Here is a 21,072-nt window from a genome sequence, read left to right as displayed (position 1 = left end):
AGGTAACCTTCACTGTTCATTACACCTCCAATTTTAGTGTAATCAGCAAACTTACTAACTATATGTCCTATGTTCACATGCAAATCATTCATATAAATGAGGAAAAGTAGTGGACCCAGCACCAACCCTTGTGGCACACCACTGGTCACAGCCCTCCAGTCTGAAAAGCAACCCTCAGTCTTCTACCTACGAGCCAGTTCTGTATCCAAATGACTAGTTCTCCCTGTATTCTGTATGCACTAACCTTGCTGACCAGACTACCATGAGGAACCTTGTTGAATGCCTTTTTGAAGTTCGTATAGATCATGTCCACTGCTCTGCCCTCATCAATCATCTTCATTCCTTCTTCAAAAAACTTTGTTATTCCTAATCAAAAATGCCACTCCCATGCATCTCTTGTTTTCCCCCCCCCCCACCTTTTTTTATCCTTCCTATGCCCTGGAACATTAAACTGCCAGTCCTGTCCATCCCTGAGCCACGTTTCTGTAATCACTGTGATATCCCAATCCCAGTGTTCCCAACCATGCCCTGAGTTCATCTGCCATACCTGTTCAGCCTCTTGCATTGAAACGAATGCAGTTTAATTTATCAGTCCTACCTCATTCTCTGCATTGTTCTGCCTGCCTTGATTGTTTGACTTGGTCCTTTTCCCATCTGCACCAGTCTCACTAATCTGTTTTTTCACTGTCTCCTTGGGTTCCACCTCACCACCTTACTAGTTTCAGTACTCTCTAGCAGCTCTAGCAAATCTCCCTGCTAATACATTAGTCCCCTTCCAATTCAGCTGCAATCCGTCCTCTTTATTCAGGTCATTTCTATCCCAGATGAGATTCCAATGATCCAAAATCCTTCTCCCCTGCACCAACTCCTCAGCCACGGATTCATCTGCTCCATCCTCCTATTCCTACCCTCACTAGCCCGTGGCACCAGGAGTAATCCAGATATTGCTACCCTCTTAGTGCCTATTTTTTATATTTTTAAAGTTTAATCAAGATACAGATCTAAAAAACATATATTCGAGCAAGAACCCATTCTACTCACAATTGTAGATTTACAGAGGGAGAAAAAAATTACTCTTTCAAACTAGCCATTCAGCTCCTCCCCTGCTGTGAACTCGTCCACACAGGTTTCTCCAACTTCATTGTTTCTTTATTTTTCTTAGCACAACTCTGATGCCCAGAAATACTTGAAACCAAACAGCAGAGGCAGTCAGCTGTGTTCCCTGCTGGGTCAGACAGCTGTGCAGGTTTACTTCTCCGTTTTGATTCACTTCCCACGTGGTCACTGCTTTGTCTCTCTTTCTCCTTTGTGAAGTGCTGTTATTTTGCATCTTTTTTTTTCCAAAGTTTCAAGACATGAAACAGCTTATGAAGCAGTACTTCACCTAGAATTCAAGAAAATCGCCTCCAGCACTGAAAATACCTCAAAGGTGGAGCAATTCTTATAGCCACGATTTTTTCCCATCCTTCATCTTCTGTTGCAGCTTTCACTTTTTAACATCTATTTTCTATTAGCTATTTGAAATGTGAATCTTAATAAGATGCAGGCATGTGTTTTTTTAAAAAAACAGATTTCAATCAAAGGATGCCCAAAAAAAGAAGAGAAAATAAACTTAGAACAAGCAAGCAAGTTATACGAAAACTGATAGTAAGAACTTATTTAAGAAACCTAAAAATAAGAGTGGCCAAAGTGAATATAGGCTTCTTAGAAAGTATGCTGGAAAATAATAATGGGGAGCCAGACAAATGGCAGAATTGAATAATTTCTTTGCATCAACCTTTACAGTAGAGGCAACATTAGTATTTCAAAAAAGCTAAATAATCAGAAGAGGTTGTGGTAAAGAGGGAGGAAATGAACATGGTATCTCGAGAGATAAAGTGCTAATGGGGGTTAAAGGGTGACAAGTCCCCTGGACGTGATGTGTTGTATCCTCGGAATTTAAAGGAAGTAGCTACAGCGGTGGAAGGTACACTGCTAGTAATCTTCCAAGAATCCTTAGATTCTGGAGAACTGCCAATCTAACACTCTCTTATTCAAACAGTGAGGGAGACAAAAATGGGTAACTATAGACCAGTTAGCTTAACATCTGTCATTGGGAACATTTCAGAGTCTGTTATAAAGGATGTATAAAGGAGCATTTAGAAATAGATAAGATGACCATGCAGAGTCAACATGACTTCATGAAGGGAAAATGATATCTGACAAACTTGTTGGAGTTCTTTGAGGGGATAAAAAGCAAGATACATAAGGAAGAACCAGTAGATGTAATACTTGAAATTCCAAAAGCCATTTGAAAAGGACTGCAAGTAAGACGACTAAATAAGATGAATCCATGGTGTTGCAAGTAATGTACTAGCATGGGTAGAGGATTGGCTAACTAACAAAAAGAATGAGAGGAAACATAAAATTCCTAGGGGACTAGACAAAGTAGAAGTTGTTTCCTCGTTTTGGGAGATTCTAAGATCAAACTGCTTAATCTCAGAACAAGCGGTCACTCTTTAACATGGATGAGGAGTGATATCTTACGAAGGTAGTGAATCTGTGGAAATCCTTACTGCGGAATGCTTTCAAAGCTTGATCGTTAAGTATATTAAAGACCAAAATAGACAGTAAGGGAATTGAGGTTATGGAGTTGAGGACTATCAGATTAGCTGCTGTCTCGTTGAACTGGAGAGGGCTAATTGGCCTAATGGCCTGTTTCTGCACCAACATTTTATGGTCTAAGCCTCTGATTTGAATACCAATTTTAGTTTGAAATGTGCAGTTGCAGTTATGGCTTGTGTGATTTCTAATCCAAGGCTTTATACGCTATTTTGCGAGTATAATTTGTATTGGGAGGGATGTATTCATTGCTGTCACAGGTGTTTAGAGTCATAGATGGAATTACAGATGAGATGTAGTGCAAAGCATAGTGGCATATTGGCAAAGATTTGCTTTCAGAACATTTTGCAACCCGTTTCATGTGTATATTTGGGAGTAATCACCACTCATAATATGCAATAGATAATGGCAGCTTTAATTAATTACGTGATCAACTTAGTGACAAAGCAACAGTTATGATCGAACAGTTCATTGTACCTGGAAATACGACACTTATTTCACTGAGGTTATCATTGAGTTTGTGATTAATTTTGCACATGTGACATGATGTTCATGTGATGATCCATTTTATACCATGAACATTCTGACCAATCTTGCTTCAGCCTTGATCAATGAGGAAGTGGGATATCATAAGGAGTCGTGCAGTTTTGGAGGTGTCTGCCTTTTCCAACAGTATAAATGAAAACGGCCCAATTCAGCTGCAAGGCTATTGCCTAATAGAATAATAGCTATCATGGTAGAACTTGATTTGGAACAACCATTTGCTTAGAAGTATTGTTTCTTTCAGGCTCACCAGCAGAGCAGAAAGGCGGAGCGTATGCTAGCAGCAGGAAGGTATGCTGAAGCAATTGAATGTCATGGGAAGGCTGCAGGTTGGTGAATCTTTTCAGCATATAAAACCAAAATATTAGTTCCCCCAGCAGGCACTCTGAGGAGTTTTCATGCAAGTTTTCATTATATTTGTAATAATTTGATCCTATTTCACAGCCTGTGATTTCTCTTTACTTTGCAGACCTGGTTTTCATTCTCATTCTAGTTACTTCCACTAAGAAATCTAACAACAGTAACTTCCATTTATGTGATGTCTTTAATCTAGCACCAGTCCCAAGGTGCTTCTCAGGAGTGGTATCAAACATGACTTGGCATTGAGCCACGTAAGTGGAGATGATGACTGACTTGGCCAAAGATATGCTGTAGGTTTAAGGGGTATCCTAAAGAAGGAGAAGGACAGAGATTTAACAGGAAAAATCCAGAGCTTTCCCAATAGACACTGCTGCATGTGTTGGAGAGATTAATATCAGAGCTGCACGAGAGACCAGAATTGGACGAAGGCAAGAGTTTGCAGGGTTGGAGCACTGGAAGAGACCCCAGAAGTTGAGTATGCAGATGCACAGACCCAGGATAAAAGTTTGACTAATTAGGTCTGAAGTGAGAAGATCAGAGGGTTGTGGATGTTCTGTCGTTGAAAATATTTAAGACTGAGACAGAATTTTAGAAAACAAAAGACAATAATATATAAGAGCAGAATTAGACCATTCATCCTATTGAGTCTGCACCACCTGTCAATCATGCTGATATGTTTCTCAACCCTATTCTCTGGTATTCTTCCCATAACCTTTCATCCCCATACTAATCACAAATCTATCTCTGTCTTAAAGGCACTCAGTGATTTGGCCTGCACAGCTTTCTGCGGCAGTGAGTTCCACAGAGTCACCTCCCTCTGGCTGAATTCGTCCTCATCTTAGTTCTAAACTGTTGTCCCTTCACTCTGAGGCTGTAACCCCATCCAGAGTAGGCAGAAAAGTGAAGTTTAGATTGAAGAGCGACTGCGATTGTGTTGGAAGGGTGGAGCATGTTTGAGGAGTTGAATAGTTTATTCCAGTGTCTATTCCTTATGTTTTTGTAAGCTGTGGAAGGATTTGCAAAACGATGGAAATTTTAAATTCATGAGGTTGTGAGATGGGAGAGCACACAGCTGATGGGTAAGTGGGTTTTGGTGCCAGTTAGGATACAGAATTATGAATTCACTCAAGGGATGCAGATGTCACTGTAGGGGCCATCAATTACTGCCCAGGCCATCAATTACTACCCATTGCTAATTGCCCAGACGGCAGTTAAGAGTCAATCACATTTCTGTGTGTCTTGAGTCACATGTAGCTAGACCAGGTAAGGACGTCAGACTTCCTTCCCTAAAGGGGATTAGTGAATCAAATCAAATGGGTTTTTAGGACAGTCAAAAGTGGTTAATCACATTAATTCAAATTTCATCTGCCATGTTGTGATTTGAACCCATGTTCCCAGATCGTTAGCCTCAGCCTCTGGGTTGCTAATTCAATGACATTACCACTCTGCCTCCCTGCAATTTTTGATGAGTTTGAGTTTATGTAGGGCACATCAGAGGAGGCTAACCAGCAGAGCATTGGAATAGTCAAATTTCAATACAGCAAAGATACACAGCTCATCATGCTCATGACTAATATTTGACACTGATATCTCACTGGTTTACTCTTTATCTCCTAACTCTATAAATTTCTCCTTTGCAAGCATTATTCCAATTCCCTTTTGAAAATTTCTCCTGAATCTGATTCCACCACCCTTTTAGGCATTGTATTCAATATCACACCGATTCAGTTCTGCTATGGGACAGACAATCCTTCTGAGAACAGATGTCATGAAGCTGGTGAAATGGGTAAATGAAATTTAATGTTAAAAAATGTGAAGTGATGCTTTTTAGCCTGTCCACATCTTTTTGGAATAGAAACCGAAAATGCTGGGTGAGAAAAAAAACTCTTGGAATTATCCTCCTGGTTTCTGTTTGCTACCTAATTGTTAAATTTCCTGTATTTATTATTTGCAAGTTTTGAAATTGTGCCCCGTATTTATGTATCATAGACGGCAGTGGGTCGTAATATCAACCTCATTGCAGCGGGACTTACCATCTATAGAAAGCTGTTTACGCTATTCTTTTGCTTTTTGTACTTCAGCTAATTTCATATCCATACCGCTATTCACCTATCAATCCTGTGATTTCATTTTTTAAACAGAACTACCGTATTTTATCACATATCATTTGAGAGTTCGTATACATGACATCAACTGCACAACCCTCTTCACCTTTCTCTGATACTTCATCATGAGTCTTAAACAAGTTTGTCACATGTTCAATGCTGATGTACTAGATTTTGAGCACATTTTCCCTCTTGACTTTTGACTGAAAATAGAAAAGTATAAACTCAGGATGAGGTGAGGATTTGAATAACAAGCTTATCCAGTTTTTTAACTGCAGTGCAGTTGAGGTTTAACTTGCTTGGTTTAAAGGTTGTAAGGGTATTATTGCAGAGGTCCAGTGAAAAGAGCCCTTCAGTAATTAATGTTAATTGAGTTTAAGAGCAGTCTAAGGATTTAAATAAAATTTAAAATAAAAACGCAGCTCTTAAAAGCCCAGGTTTCAGAGCTGGAGCGATGGCTGAGGACACTATGCAGCATCCGACAGGCAGACAATATCTTAGCTAGCATGTATAGATAGGTGGTCACTCCGCTGGCTAAGGTCCCACAGGCAGGGAAAACTAGATGACCAGGCAGGCAGTGCAGAAATCCCCCTGAAGCTATTCCCCCGAAACAGCAGGTACATTGTTTTGGATACAGTTTGGGGAATGGCACTTCAAAAGAAAGTAACTGCAGCCAAATTCTTTGCAGCACAGTTGGCTCTGCTGGAGGAAGAATTAAGTGTGGGAAGTCTAAAGTAATAGGGATTTAATTGTAAGTGGTAAATAAGACTCCAGAGTGATATGTTGATTCCTAGGTGCCAGGGTCAAAGATGTCTCTGAGCAGCTGCAGGACATTGTGGAATAGGAGTGTGACCAGCCAGCTGTTGTGGTAAACATTGGCACCAACTTCATGGGTAAGAAAATGGATGAGATACTAAAAGCAGAATTTAGGAGTTAGGAAGCAAGTTAAGCAAAGTGTGTATAAATCAACACTTTCCTAGCTACGATCAGTTCTGAGGAAGGGTCACTCGACCCAAAACATTAACTCTGATTTCTCTCCAGTGATGCTGACAGACCTGCTGAGCTTTCGAGCAGTTTCTGTTTTTGTTTTCAAAAAAAGTTAGGACCTCAAAGGAATTGATCTCAGGATTGCTACCAGTGCCATATGCTAGTCAGAGTAGGAATAGCAGGATATATCTTACGTGTATGTGGGTATAGTTATGGTGCAAGGGGGAGGGTTTCAGATTCTTTGAGTATTGGAGCAGGTTCTAGGAGAGGTGGGACCAATGTGAACTGGATGGGTTACACCTGGACGATGAGGTCCTTGAAGAGTCTTTGCTAGGCAGTTTGGCAGGGTTTAAACTAAAATGGAAGGAAGTTGGGAACCTATGCAGGAAGACAGTGAAGGAAACAAGGGCAAAAAATTCAAACAGTAGTGTAAAATAATATGAACAGGACGAGAAAGATTAAAGAAACAATTAAGACTCTGTGTCTTAATGCATAGAGCATTTGCAATGAAGTGAATAAATTAGTCACAGGAATAGATATAAATGAATACAGCCTAGTGGGATTATGGTGATTATAGCTGCATGGTGACCAGGAATCACCCAGAGGTATTCCGTTTTTTAGGAAGGATAGAAAAAGACTGAAGGAGGTTTGGTAGTACTCCTTGTTAAAAGAGGAGCTTAACACAATAGTCAGGGAGAATATTACCTCTGGTGAAATGGAATCTGAATTCATTGAGTTTAGAAGCACCTAAGGGCAGAAAACAATAGGGGTTATTGTATATGGACCACTAAACTGTAGTGGTAACGTTGGGGAGGGCATTAAACATGAAATTAGACCTGCAAACAATAAAAGGTACAGCTGTAATTGTGGATTACTTTAATGTAGATTAGATATTCTGGAGTGGGTATGAGTTGGTTTTCTGGGTAAATGCATTGAGGAACCAGTTAGAGGACATACTAGCCTAGACTGAGGATTGTGTAATGAGAAAGCAATAATTGGCAATCTGGCTGTGTGAAGGCCCTTGGGAAATAGTGATCATGTGATAGAATTGATAGTTGATTCTGAGACTAAGGTCCTGAATGTAAACAAAGGAAGCTATGACATTATAAGGCAAGAGCTGTTTATGATAAATTGAGAAATGTTATCTAAGAGTATGACAGTGGATAAATAATGGCAAATAATTTAAGAGTGCATGGAGGAATTGTATCATTCAGTTGTTCATTCCTATCTTACACGGAAATAAAATGGGAAAGGTGGCTTTGTCATGGTCAACAATGAAAATTAGGGATAGTATTAGATTCAAGGAAGGAGAATATAATTCGGCTAAAATGAGCAGCAGACCCGAGAATTGGGAATAGTTTAGATTTCAGCAAATCTAATCTTGGATTGATTAAGAGGGGAAGATTGAGTATAAGAGTAAAACTGACTGTAAATGCTTCTGTGGGTATGTCAAGTGAAAAAGATTGGTGAAGACAAATTAAGGTCTCTGTCAATCAGAAACAGGAGAGGTTATAATGGGGAACAAAAAAATGGCAGACTAATTAAATACATATTTTGGTTCTGTCTGCACAAAGGATGACACACCATGTCTCAAAAAAGTTGGGGACCACAGGGTCTAGTGAGAGGGAGGAACTGACGGAAATCGCTTTTTGTAGGGATTAAAGGTCAATAAATCCCCAGGGTCCAATAATATACATCCCAGAATACTTAAGAAAGTGACCCTAAAAATAATAGATGCAATAGTGGTCATTTTTCAAGAATCTTTAGACTGAAGTGTTCCTACGGATTGGCTAATGTAACCCTACTGCTTAAGAAAGGACACAGAGAAAATAACACGGAATTAAAGACCAGCCAGACTGCATGTGGTTTACTTGGACCTTTGGCAGGTATTCAGTAAGGTCCCACACAATAGGTGAGCATATAAAATTAAAGCACATGGGATTGGGGTTAGTCTACTGACAAAGATAGAGAACTGGTTTGAAAACAGGAAATAGAGTAGTAATGAAGAGTCATTTTCTGAGTGGCAGCCAATGACTAGTGGGGTACCACAGGGATCAGTGCTTGGACCCCAGTTATTCACAATATATATGAATGATTTAGATGAGGGAGCTAAGCATAATACCTTCAAGTTTGCAGATGACACAGTGCTGGGTGAGGGTGAACTGAGAAGAGGATGCAGAGCTTCAGTGTGATTTAGACAAGTTGAGTGACTGGGTAAATAATGGCAGATGAAGTATAATGTGGATAAATGGGAGGTTATTCACTGCAGCAAAACAGGAAGGCAAATTATGATCTGAAAGGCAATAGATTGGGAAAGGGAGAGGGTGCAATGAGGCATGGGTGTCCCATTACACCAGTCACTGAAAGTAAGCATGCAGGTGTAGCAGGCAGTGAGGAAGGCAAATGCTGTGATGGCCTTCACAGCGGGAGGATTGGAGTACTAGAGCAGGGATGGTTTGCTGCAGTTGGACAGGGCCTTGGTACGATCACACCTGGAGCACTGTTTGCAGTTTTAGACTCCTTATCTGATGAAGGACATTCTGGCTTTGGAGAAGTGCAACAAAGTTTTACTAGACTGATTCCTGTGTTGACAGGACTGTTATATGAAGCGAGATTCAATCAGTTTGGATTGTATTCACTGGAGGTTAGTAGTGTAAGGGGAGTATTTAATAGAAACCTATAAAATTCTAATAGGAGTAGTCAGGGTAAACACAGGAAACACATTCCCAATGAGCAGGGACTCCAGAGCTAGAGGTCACTGTGTAAAGATAGGCCATTCAGGATTGAGAGAAGGAGAAATTTCTTCACCCAATGAATGGTGAGCCTGTGGAATTCCTTGCCACGGAAGGTTGAGGTCAAAGCTCTGAATGTTTTGAAGGAGTTAGATATAGTTCTTAGTGCTAAAAGGTTCAAAGGACCTGGGGAGAAAGCTGAGTACTGAGCTGGATGGTCAGCCACGTTCATATTGAATGGTAGAACAGGTTTGAAGGGCTGAATGGTCTATTACTGCTCCAATTTTCTACATTTCTAAGATGAATGGTTCCGCAAATAGGTGGAACTACTTAACATTATTAGGCGTGAACAATGCGCATGTTGGAGTGCATGGATGGTTTTGTTTAGGTGTGTAGCCCCATTGATATTTTCTGTAGCAACTTCAAGAAGGACCAATTTATTTGGTGCCTGATTGGGAGCTTTCAGGTTGCTGCTTAGAAGGAACTTGGGTAATAAATAACTATTAGTGGGTGCAGTTGAGGCAAATAGTATACGGAAATTAAAGGAAGTCTTGCGCATGTATCTGCAGAAACTGAAGTGCAGTAGGATATTTCATCAAGTTGGGATGAGCTGGCGAGAACTCTGAATTTGCAGATTCCTGCAGGTTTGTAGCTCTACAGAGCTTCCTGTGGTTTATCCTTATCCTATTGTTCCTTGCTGGAAGAATTAATTTTTAATGAGTACAGTATTATCTCATGCTTAAACCTCTAGCTTTAATGTATCAATAGTATTTAACCAATTAACAGTATGATACTTTTAAATATACATGTATATCTGAGCTGTCTGGAAGTGTTTTGTGTTTAGAATGCTGACGCAAGTGATTAGAACGAATCTTGGTGCGTGTCACTGTTTAAAAAATAACAACATTAAAATATAAAGGCTCAGTTAAATCTATTAAAAGCACATCACTAACAACGTGCTATGATTGATGGCATTGATAAATCTTTCCATCAAGTGTAGTAATCTCATAACCAGCGTCTGGCTTTTGGTCTCTTGTCAAGTGATTCAAGCAGAAATGGTGCTGTGGCTCATTCTAACTGTATTTCAGAAATTAAAAAAAGCCATAGTCTAACGTTAACACAGTTAAAAGACTTTCGTATTTTCATCTTTTGTTCAGGTCCAGCAGTTCCTTTTGTTGGTCTCATGTTTAAAAGGTGCTGTCCCCAAAATGGCAATAATTTGAGCTGTGAACTCCAATTCACAATGTAACATATTTAAAAGTGCCAGTGTTAAGTTATGTTCAAGCTGGGAAACATTCTCCTGGATTCTGGAAATGTTTATAAAGCACTGTAAGGTCATTTTCTTGGTTTGTGACTTGCTCTGAAACCCTTGTAATAGACCAGTGTTAGCCACAAGCTGCCTGGAGTCATGCAATCTAAATCCTCACTATATAGTTTGAGTGGACTTTACTATCTTTTTGTTAGTAAAATGATAAGAGGAAAAGCTGTGCATGAGAGAGGGTTTATTGATTGTTGTGAATAATTTATAAATGTTTCAGTAATATATGTGTGTGTGTTAGTTAAGATATTTTCTACTGAATGTCATGCATGTGGGTGGAACAAAGGCTCCATAGTCACATTTTTGAGTCAGTGATGTTTATTGGACAAAAACAATTCTGCTAAGATGTAATACATTGTTCAATTTAGGAGGGAAAACTGTGGCACAGTCCTACCTTTGGCTGTAAACCTCTGTTTATCTTTCTTTCTGGTCAGCTCTGTTTGTAAAGTGTACTTTGTGAAGTGTGGTCAAATCACTTGATAAAGATGTGTCACTCACAGATTTCTTCTTTTCCCCCCAGATCATCTTGAGAAAGCGATGAAGCTAACAGAGTCTGAACAGGTCCGTAATGAAAGCTGAGCCATTCTGCAATGTGTTTATTCAGTACTGAATTTAGGGAAGTAACTACTAGACTTGGCCTGCCCTATACTGATCCAGTTTCATTTGTGATCATTAGTGTACCAATGTGCAATCTCTCCTGTTTAAAGGAGTTTCAGAAATAACTGTGCTTTTCCCTTCTCAGTTCTGGTCTCTTTTCTACTGCAGCAACGTTCACTGGAGTGCAGTTGCCCAGGCACTTCACCGTTCTCTCCTACATATCACCATTTCCTATGTATGAGCCAAAATAATGGACAGTGCCAGCCAATTTGATTTCGGGACATCACAGAAGAGTTTAATATTGTGTTTTTATTCATGTGCAGGCCGTTGACGTCACTCCCTGGGACAGCATTTATTGCATGTCCTTAGTTGCCTTGCAATGATAGTAGTGAAATTGCCTTGTTAAACCATTGCAGTCTCTAGTAGCCTGTGTTATGTTGTACAATGCCATTAGCAAGGACATTCCAGGACTTTGACCCAGCGGCACTGAAGGAATGATAATATATTACCAAGTGAGTGGCTTGGAGTGGAGTTGACTTATGCCTTGTAGATGGTGGACTAGTTGTGGGGAGTCAGAAGGTGAGTTACTTACTGTAATATCCCTAACGTGACCAACTCTTGTAGTCTCAGTGTTTATATGGTGAGTCCAGTTGAACTTATAGTCAATGGTAACCCCCAGGATATTGATAGTGGAGGATTCAGTGATTGTAACACCATTGAATGTCAAGGGTTTGGTAATTAGATTGCCTCTTACTGGAGAGGGTCATTGCCTTGCATTTGTGTGGTGCAAATATTACTTCCCACTTGTCAGCCAGCCTGGTTATTGTCCAGGTCTTGTGTATTTGAACATGGACTGCTTCAGTATCTGAGGAGTTGCAAATAGTACTGAACATTGCACAATCATCAGTGAACATCCCCATTTCTGACTTTATGAAAGAAGGAAGGTCATTGAAGCAGCTGAAGATAATTTGGCCCAGGACACTACCCTGAGGAACTCCTGCAGAGATGTCTTGGAGTTAAGGTGACTGACCATCCACAACCACACCCATCTTCCTATGTGCCAGGTCTGACTCCGACCAGCGTGGCCCCTGATTCCTGTTGATTCTAGTTTTGCTAGATTCGGTCAAATGCAGCCTTGACCGGGTGACCGGTGTTGGCTGTACTTCAGCTTGAGAATAATGTCTCCACAGGATTGTAAGTTCTAGCTGAGAGTTTTCATGTGCCTGAAGGAGCTGATTCCCACTCCACTGACATGGAGCAGGATGTCCAGAGGGTAGTGGGACACAGCAGCATTTAGTTCCTTTCTTTCACTGCCTTGTACAGTCGGATGGTCAGTGGGGAATTGTATTTAATATCACACTGGAATCCTTCTGGTATCGTTCTTACGCGGTGGTTGAATTTTTTCAAATTGCCTTTTGTATCAATCTCTTGTTATAAGAATGAACACTGCAGCCAAGTTGGCTGGAACTGCTGTGGTGTTTTCCTTGTAGCCACATGGAGAGCAGCATAGCACAATGTGTGGGAGTGGTTTGCCGCATGTGTCCTGGCTGAAAATGATGTGTTCCCTGGAAAAAGCTGGAACTAGAAATATCTCTGTTTTAAAAAAAAATCTTTGTTTTCAAATCTATTGAGAATCTGGTTTAATTGTGTGTATATCCAGTTATCTACATAATTTCCTTGAATTTTGAAGATACTGCGGATGCCAACTGGGGAAGGGAGGGATGGTGATATTTTGGGCCCAGGTTCAATGCTGCACAGGCAGCCATGCCTGAACCAGAAGGCCCAAGACCAGGCTAGAATTTAAACTGATTTCACTCAGCTACCGGGTCCTCCACTGGTGGTCATTGTTTTCAGAAACAAAATTTCAGGCTGTTGTCATTTGAAACTGCCTTTGACTGGTCTCTTGCCAGGTGACAATCACTGTTTTGCAAATCTAAATATGTTAGGCACAAAACCCTATATACTCCACTTGGGAGAGTGCAATTGTTCCTTAGGCCTTTCCTTGGTGCGGGAACCATTTTAGGTAACCAGCTCTGAAATCTGAAATTACCTGAAACTGGTTAGTTCACTGGAACATTTTTGAGAAATCTTGAAGGCACAATGTATAATGTTGTAAAACCTATGTTTTTAATCTGGGAAATGGCTACAAAGATGACCAATTTCTAACCCCAGCCTTTCTGAAAATTCCTGTGAAGTGTTGTCTCTGAGCCTCATGGTGAGAGCTTTAGAATTTCATTAGGAGTGACAGTATGCTGGGACACTGTTCACTGTCCCAAACAGCAGTTCCTTCAGTTACCTGTCTGAAGTAACGGGTCTTTGAGGGAATATGCATCTGACTATTTTACCTAATGCTTTTAAAATGTTTTGTTAATCTATTGTGGATTCCTTTCATTCTGAATTTATCAATTTGTACATAGCATCCAGAAAACTAACTGGGCTACAAAAAAAGCCTCTTTAGTAGATCCCTGATAAGCGTTAGAACGACTAACCTTTCCATTGGAATGGAATTTTCCTGCTGCTCCAGAGGTTAATTCTGCACACGGCAATAATGCAGTCTGTCCTGTGTCTGGTACATGTGAATCCCCCATGCCCAGATTTGCAATCATCCAAAGCTCTGATAAACACCACATTGCACATCACATGGGATGACCTTTTTATTTGGTAACATCATGAAGTACCATGACAGTCTACAGGTGTTGGAATTTCCTACCCAGTACCACCTTCCCCTTTGTATCACCGGGAAGCTAGTGGAATTCATTCAACTGGAGCAGGTGATTGGAACCAGCAGCACTCCTAACCTGGAATGTTTGCACCCAGATTATGGTATTGTTGTAGTATAAGCAAAATACTGCTGAAGATCTGGAAAAAAAAATCCAAAGTGATAGGGAAACTCAGCAGATCTGGCAGCATTTGTGGAGAGAGGCACAGAGCTAATATGTCAAGTCCAGTTACTCTTCAGCACTCCAATGAGTCGTTGGTCTGTACATTAACTTTGTTTCTCCCCCTATAGACTGGCTGAGCTTCTCCAACACAGTTTTTATTACAATGTAATTGTGTTCCTTTTTCATATTTGCTGAAATGCTCATTGCTTCGAGACTCTATTTCCCCACTAATCAATTGCTTTCTTCTGAATATGCAGGCCTTGTTATCACTGGAGCTGCAGAGAGACAGTCACATCAAACATCAGCGTCTAATCCGTGAAAGATGGAAGAAAGACGAAAAGCTCAGGGCTCAGATAAAGCCAGCAGTAGCAGTAAACAGGGAAACCGATCCCCAGTTACCACTGAAAGCATTCTCAGATGAATCAGATGGTCAGAAGACACTTCCCACATGTGCAGAAATGAGTAGCCTTAACCAGGAGGGATATCTGAAACAAATTCGGAACTCCTATGATCGGGAACCGGATACCCTTCTCTTTCTGTTGGAGAAGAAGCACGTTCCTTCAAAGATCTTTGCAGTGAACAAAGCTCCTAAAGACGACAAGACAAGGATAGAGGAGCAAGAAATGAAAATTTCTGAACTGAAAAGACTTGTTGATCTACTTACAGCTGAGAATGAGAGACTAAAGAAGGAGAACAAGCTGCTAAAGGCAGAGAATGCGCGACTTAAGAAATCGCCATTGGAGAAGGAATTAGATTTGGATTCAGACTTTGTGAAATCAGAGTTGTGGTGCATCAGTCAACCGTCCGATAATGCTACCAATGCTGGAAAAGCGAAAGACATTCCAATACCCAACCTTCCTCCTTTGGAAATGCCAACTCAGAACATTTCATTGGACGATCTTCCCCCTTTAGAACTTTCTGAGGAGGTTGTGTATAATCTGAAAGAACCATTGGACGACCAAAAGGAAACCTCAAAGGACAAACTATAGGGAGCATACTTGCATTAAAACAAAACAATTTGTTAACAAACAAGTGGTACAGTGCCTCAAAACAGCAGTTAATGTTCCTGTTATACATACAAGATCAACACCAGATGTGTTCAGTGTGAACTGGGGCACTGTTTACAGTCAGGTACTCCATGGATCAGTCTGTGCCACTCAATGAACTCTTAATGTGATGCAAATTACAAAGCCAATCAGGAACATTATATGTATTTCTACTGTATGATGAGGGAACCAAATCAACAACTTTTATTTCTGAACGATCAGTTTACATTGAAATAATAGGGGTGCATCATTGTATACTTTTTTTATCGTTTTCTTTCAGAATAAATGAATTACCCTGTGTGATATGAACTACTTTTTTTTTTGCTGCATGAATGAGTACAATTAGTGTTGGTCTTTGATTTGCAAATCGAATAATTAAATAAAAATACAATCCTTGCAATTTGATTTTAGAGAATTTTTATTTGTTTGAAGTACCATTGTGCAACTGGTCACCCACTTGCCCTCAACAGGTTGGACGCTCAAGCCCATTAGGTCTGATCGAGGTGCACAAGATCATGACCAGTTTAGATCAGATAAAACAAACGCATACTGTTGCTGGAAGCTGATTGTGCAAGGATTAGTGAGACAGAGAGTTATGGTTTTAAGCAAGAGATGGTATCTGTCTTTTGAACCAGCATGATGCTAATGATTAGAGGCACTGTTTCAAGAGCAGAGAATTTTCAGCATTATGATTTGTATTCTTCTCTCAGGTTAAACCATCATTCATTTTGTTGCTTGTAATGCAATCCTGAATGGCTTCATGAGGGGAGATTTGTCCAGGTATAGCGAGGTGCTTTATAAATAAGATCACTTCTGTTTCAAAGGGAACTGTTGGAGCAACACAGATGTCATTTGCAATGAAAATAATTGATGTAAACTGTTTCATGTACGATAGCGGTTAATAAATCTCACAGAAAGCAACATAATAATGATCAGATAATGCATTTTTCTGATGTTGATAAATATTTGATCGATGTTTGATGACACAAAAGAGCACTACCCCAAGGTTTTGAAATAGTGCACTGGAGGTCTAGATGTAAGAATTGTTGAGTAGGAGAGATGTCCTGTATCCACGGGGAACCAGCAGCAGGAAGAATTGTTGTCAAAGCCAGGGATGTTCTTCCAAAACCAAGGATGCAGTGCAAGAAGACAACTTATGATCTGACAGCAATGGTGAAGGTGAGTGAATTTATCTTCAACTGGTATAGCCTACCAACTGCACTACTTGCCACACTCATCCATTGCTGAGGTCTTTACAGTCCCTTCACCCGCCTCCCAACAATTGCTGCTCACTGTTAAATTCCTGTGCTATCAACAGGACTTTAAACAAAATAATGGAGTTGACACTGATATGATAAATTGAAGAGAGCAGAAGGCAAGTGAGCAAGGTAATGAGGAAATTAAAAAATGCAGGAAGTAAAGGCGTCCAACATTGAGAATGCGCTACAAGTTAAAACTAGAGGGGCATAAAAAGGTTTTAAAAATGCTGAGGGTTTTGTATCTTAAATGTGCAAAGCATCCATGACAAATTGGATGAGTTGACTGCTCCAATTGAAATAAATGTAATTTGAGTCTTCACAGGAACATCACTGCAAGATGTCAATGGCCGGGACCTGAATATTCAGGGTAGTTGTGATTTGGGAGGACAGGAAGCTTAAAAAGTGAAATGTTAGCTCTGTTAATTATTTGGGTCAAGATGCAAAATCAGAGATTTTGTTTTAACTCATTCACAGGATGTGAACGTCGCTGGCCAGGCCAACATTTATTGCCCATCCCTAATTGTCACAATTAAGAGTCAACCACATTGACTGGAGTCCCAGGTAGGCCAGACCAGGTAAGGATAGCAATTTCCTTCCCTCAAGACCTTTAGTGAACCAGGTGAGTTTTTCCAACAACTGACAATGGATTTATAGTTATCATTAGACTCTTAATTCCAGATTTTTATTGAATTCAAATTCTGCCATGGTGGGATTTGACCTGGGACCTGAGTCTCTGGATTAACAGTTCAGTGATATTACCACTAGCTATCGCCTCCCCTAAGGGCGGGAAGGGATTCTGAGGGGCTGAGTTTCTACATTTGTTTCTATATCCATCGTGCCCTTATTATCTTCTCATTATCAGCCTTTAGAGAGGGCCAACGTGCTTTACCTATTCAGTGCCTTAGAAAGTCTTGCTCTGTGTTTTTAACGTTTTCAGCTAGCTTCTTTGGACTTGTATTAGTCCCGATTAACCATTCTTTGTATTCTGCCCAGTCATCTGACCTGCCACTCATCTTTGCATAATTATGCTTTTTCAAATTTGTTGCTTTCCTTCAATTTCTTCCCCTTGGAATTTCTCTTCATGGTACAGATTCTGAGCATTCTGAACTATCCCCTTCAACATCTGCCAGTGCTTCTCCACTGACCCACCTTCAAGCCTAAAATCCCCATTCACTTTAGCTAGAGCAGCCTTCAATGCCAATTTTAAAATTCTCGTCATGAATCCATTTTTCTCTTACAAACTGAAAATAAAGTTCAATAATAATGTTACCCAGAGGTTGCTTTTACTGAGGTCATTCATTAATTCTGTCAAATACTTCCATTCAGTAACTTGGCAAGTAATTTTAATGTCTGTTTTGAGAAGCATAGGTTGGACTGACAATAAGGCCTTCCTCTGTCCTTCAGAATTTGATAAACATGTTCTTCTCTAAACAGTTGAGTTGTCTCCTTTGGTCAGAGTGATGTTGATCTTCAGCAATGTTCTTAATTCTCTGGAGAGAAATTGAATTCCTATTTCAGATAATATTCTTCCTGAAATCCCTGCCTTAGCTTTTACTGCAAAGATGTTGGTAGTTCTCGGATGGTTCATCTCATCTTTGTGTATAAATAAATCAGCTCCCACAGTGCGGCATGATTTGGATGGTCATTTGGTCAGCTTGTTTTTCAACTGTGTGTGAGATTCTGCCATACACAGTATTCTTTCAGTTTTGTAGATGGCTGTCTGGTACAACCAAGCCGGTTCTGAGGTTATTGTTCTCCATTTCCAAGTGGCCTCCATGTATCCTCTGGCATCCTTGCTGCAGTTTCTGAGGCCTGGCTATCCAGCTAGCAGAATGCCGACTTCAAGAACAGTCATCCTCGTAGGATTGTATTCCATCAGATCATACCGGACTCAGAGCAGCTGGACCTTACCTCTTTGCGGGTCTCGTGTCTGATTTGACTCCATGTCAGGGGTGTTATATTCATACATTATGGACTCTTTTTGTCAAACCTAGATTTTCTACAATGCCTCTGGGATACGAGGCTCGTTTCCACTGGAGTTCAAAAGTGTGGGGTAGCTGGAGTAATTTAACTGAAGTCTATAAGATGCTGAATGGTCTTGGCAAGGTGGATGTGGAAAGGATCTTTCCTCTTGTAGGTGAATCTAGAGCTAGGGGAACTTTTTAAAATTTGGAATTTCAGGACAGAGGTGAGGAGAGTTTTTTTTTCTCTGAGGGTTTTGGAACTGTCTGTCTCAGGAAGCAGGGGGCATGAGAACTGGGGCTGGTTAGAATGGAAGCACAACAGTAATAACTCAGTCAGAACTCCACTGCGAGCTCAGAGCTCGGGACCCCAAAATTGCAGCTCATGGCCTCACTTGGGGTCCCAACTCTCACTTTGAGAAGCCCTATCCTAGCATCTGCTGGAAGTGGCGAGAGGGATAGCGGATGCTTTACATAGAACATAGAAGAATACAGCGCAGTACAGGCCCTTCGGCCCTCGATGTTATGCCGATCCAAGCCCACCTAACCTACACTAGCCCACTATCCTCCATATGCCTATCCAATGCCCGCTTAAATGCCCATAATGAGGGAGAGTCCACCACTGCTACTGGCAGGGCATTCCACAAACTCACGACTCGCTGAGTAAAGAACCTACCCCTAACATCTGTCCTAAACCTACCACCCCTTAATTTAAAGCTATACCCCCTCGTAATAGCTGACTCCATACGTGGAAAAAGATTCACACTGTCGATCCTATCTAAACCCCTAATCATCTTGTACACCTCTATCAAGTCACCCCTAAACCTTCTTTTCTCCAATGAAAACAACCCCAAGTGCCTCAGCCTTTCCTAATACGATCTTTCTACCATACCAGGCAACATCCTGGTAAACCTCCTCTGCACCCGTTCCAGTGCCTCCACATCCTTCCTATAAGTGCCTCCATATCCTTCATTGGGGGAGTGGGAGGTGAGTTGAAGTGTTCGGCCATGGAGCAGTGGGGATGGTCGGTGTTAACTTTTCTGCCTAATTTAAAACGAGCAACACAGAAATATTTAGCTGTAATCTGTAAATATTCGAATGGCCAAGTTCTATTTAAAGTAATAATTAACTACTTTATTTCTTAAAGTGTAACAGAGAATAATTAACTCACAACTATGAAAAAATACTTACTTTAACCCATCTTTTACCTTCCCTTCTATGAAATCAGTTACCAAAAACTCCCAATTAAGATTTCCTAAACCACATTTCTTATCACTCAACCAGGCAGCTTTCAATTGATCTATTTGGATCTTCCTGTGACTTCTTATCTTCCTCATAGGAATTTCTGCATCAGAAATTACAGATTTATAAAGTAGTTTTAAGAGAGCTATTTTTCAGGCAGACTGGTGGCATGGCAGTTCTCCTCCCAAATATTAAATTTTCCCAGTTTTATACCCCAGAGCATCAGATTGTGTCATTGACTTTTAAGATTGTCAATATAATCAATTCAAAACTGGACTGGAGTTTCATATTTTTCGAAATATAATTTAAACTGATTGGCCGAATTCAAATTTGTTTTTGTCTCCAGGCAACGAGCTAATCGAGTTGTTTTACCAAATATTACATTCTTACTTTATTGAGAACATTTGGTGCTGCATCTGATAGTTCTGCTGCGTTTAACCCTCTTAAAGTACACCCAACCCTTCATAACAGTTGGTGTTGGCGTTTCAGAGATGTTCCGAATGTGGAGGAGACTACATCAGGTGTAACATTGGTGGAAGTACAGGTAAATTTCTGTCATATGTCGAAGTATCATTTGAGGCCTTGGACGGAGGTGAGGGGAGAGGTGCGGGTGCAAGTTTTGCACTAAACATCTCTGGGACACCTGAACTTAAAAACCCTACCGCCACGTGCATAAACATCTCAACAAGTGCATGCAGGTCCTGGGTCTCCTTCATCGCAAACCTTCCAATCCAACACCTGGAGGAAGAATGCCTTATTTTCCTGCATTTTTTGATCTTTTAAATTGGATCAAATTTGGAGTTGATCATTTCATATTTGTGATGATGCACTCACTGTGGGGATATCCAATCCCAGAGTAAAATCGAAAAAGGGAGTTATGGCTGCAGCAGGGATTTGGCTGTGCATGAGAAACTCCATTTTTTTTTTAATTAAAGGGATTTGGGTATTGCTGGGTAGGTAAACATTTCCTACGCTTCTGTAATTGCCCAGAGAGCATGTAACAGTCAACAAGGTTGTTACGGGTCTGGAGTCACATGTGGGGTCGATGAGGTAAGAATGACAGATCGCCTTCCCCAAAGGACATCAGTGAATGAAATGGTTTTTCTTCCTGACAACTGACAACTGTTTCATCATCATCATTGGACTCATTGAAGTTCTAACATCTGCCATGGGGAATGTTACCTAAGTCTATGAATTAACAATCTCGTGATAGGTCCATTAGGCCATCGTCCTCCAACATCTATAGTAATGGTGTGAATCCACAGAGATTTAAGGGTTGCTATCATTGAAGCCTCACAGTGCCAAGGACCGGGGTTCGATTCCACCCTCCAATGACTGTGTGGAGCGGCCACATTCTCCGCATGGACTTCCTCTGGGTGCTCTGTTTTTTTTTCTCGCAATCGAAAGGTGTGCATATTAAATGGGTTGCCCTATAGTGT

The 21,072-nt window shown here is 40.6% G+C and overlaps 1 protein-coding gene across 3 annotated transcripts in view; it reads left to right on the top strand.

Moving 5' to 3' along the window:
* The window catches only part of nrbf2b (nuclear receptor binding factor 2b), a 33,382-nt gene extending 17,806 nt beyond the window's left edge, over positions 1-15,576 (top strand). For all 3 annotated transcript variants that reach the window (XM_043712304.1, XM_043712306.1, XM_043712305.1), the window contains 3 exons: positions 3,389-3,473; positions 11,167-11,207; positions 14,383-15,576. In XM_043712304.1, coding sequence (XP_043568239.1) covers positions 3,389-3,473; positions 11,167-11,207; positions 14,383-15,114 — 858 coding nt within the window. In that variant the 3' untranslated portion in view covers positions 15,115-15,576. The remainder of the gene's footprint in view (positions 1-3,388; positions 3,474-11,166; positions 11,208-14,382) is intronic.
* The last annotated feature ends 5,496 nt before the right edge of the window (positions 15,577-21,072 follow it).

Source organism: Chiloscyllium plagiosum, chromosome 22, assembly GCF_004010195.1.
Source record: "Chiloscyllium plagiosum isolate BGI_BamShark_2017 chromosome 22, ASM401019v2, whole genome shotgun sequence".
NCBI lineage: Eukaryota > Metazoa > Chordata > Chondrichthyes > Orectolobiformes > Hemiscylliidae > Chiloscyllium > Chiloscyllium plagiosum.
This window is presented reverse-complemented; position numbering and strand designations above follow the sequence as displayed.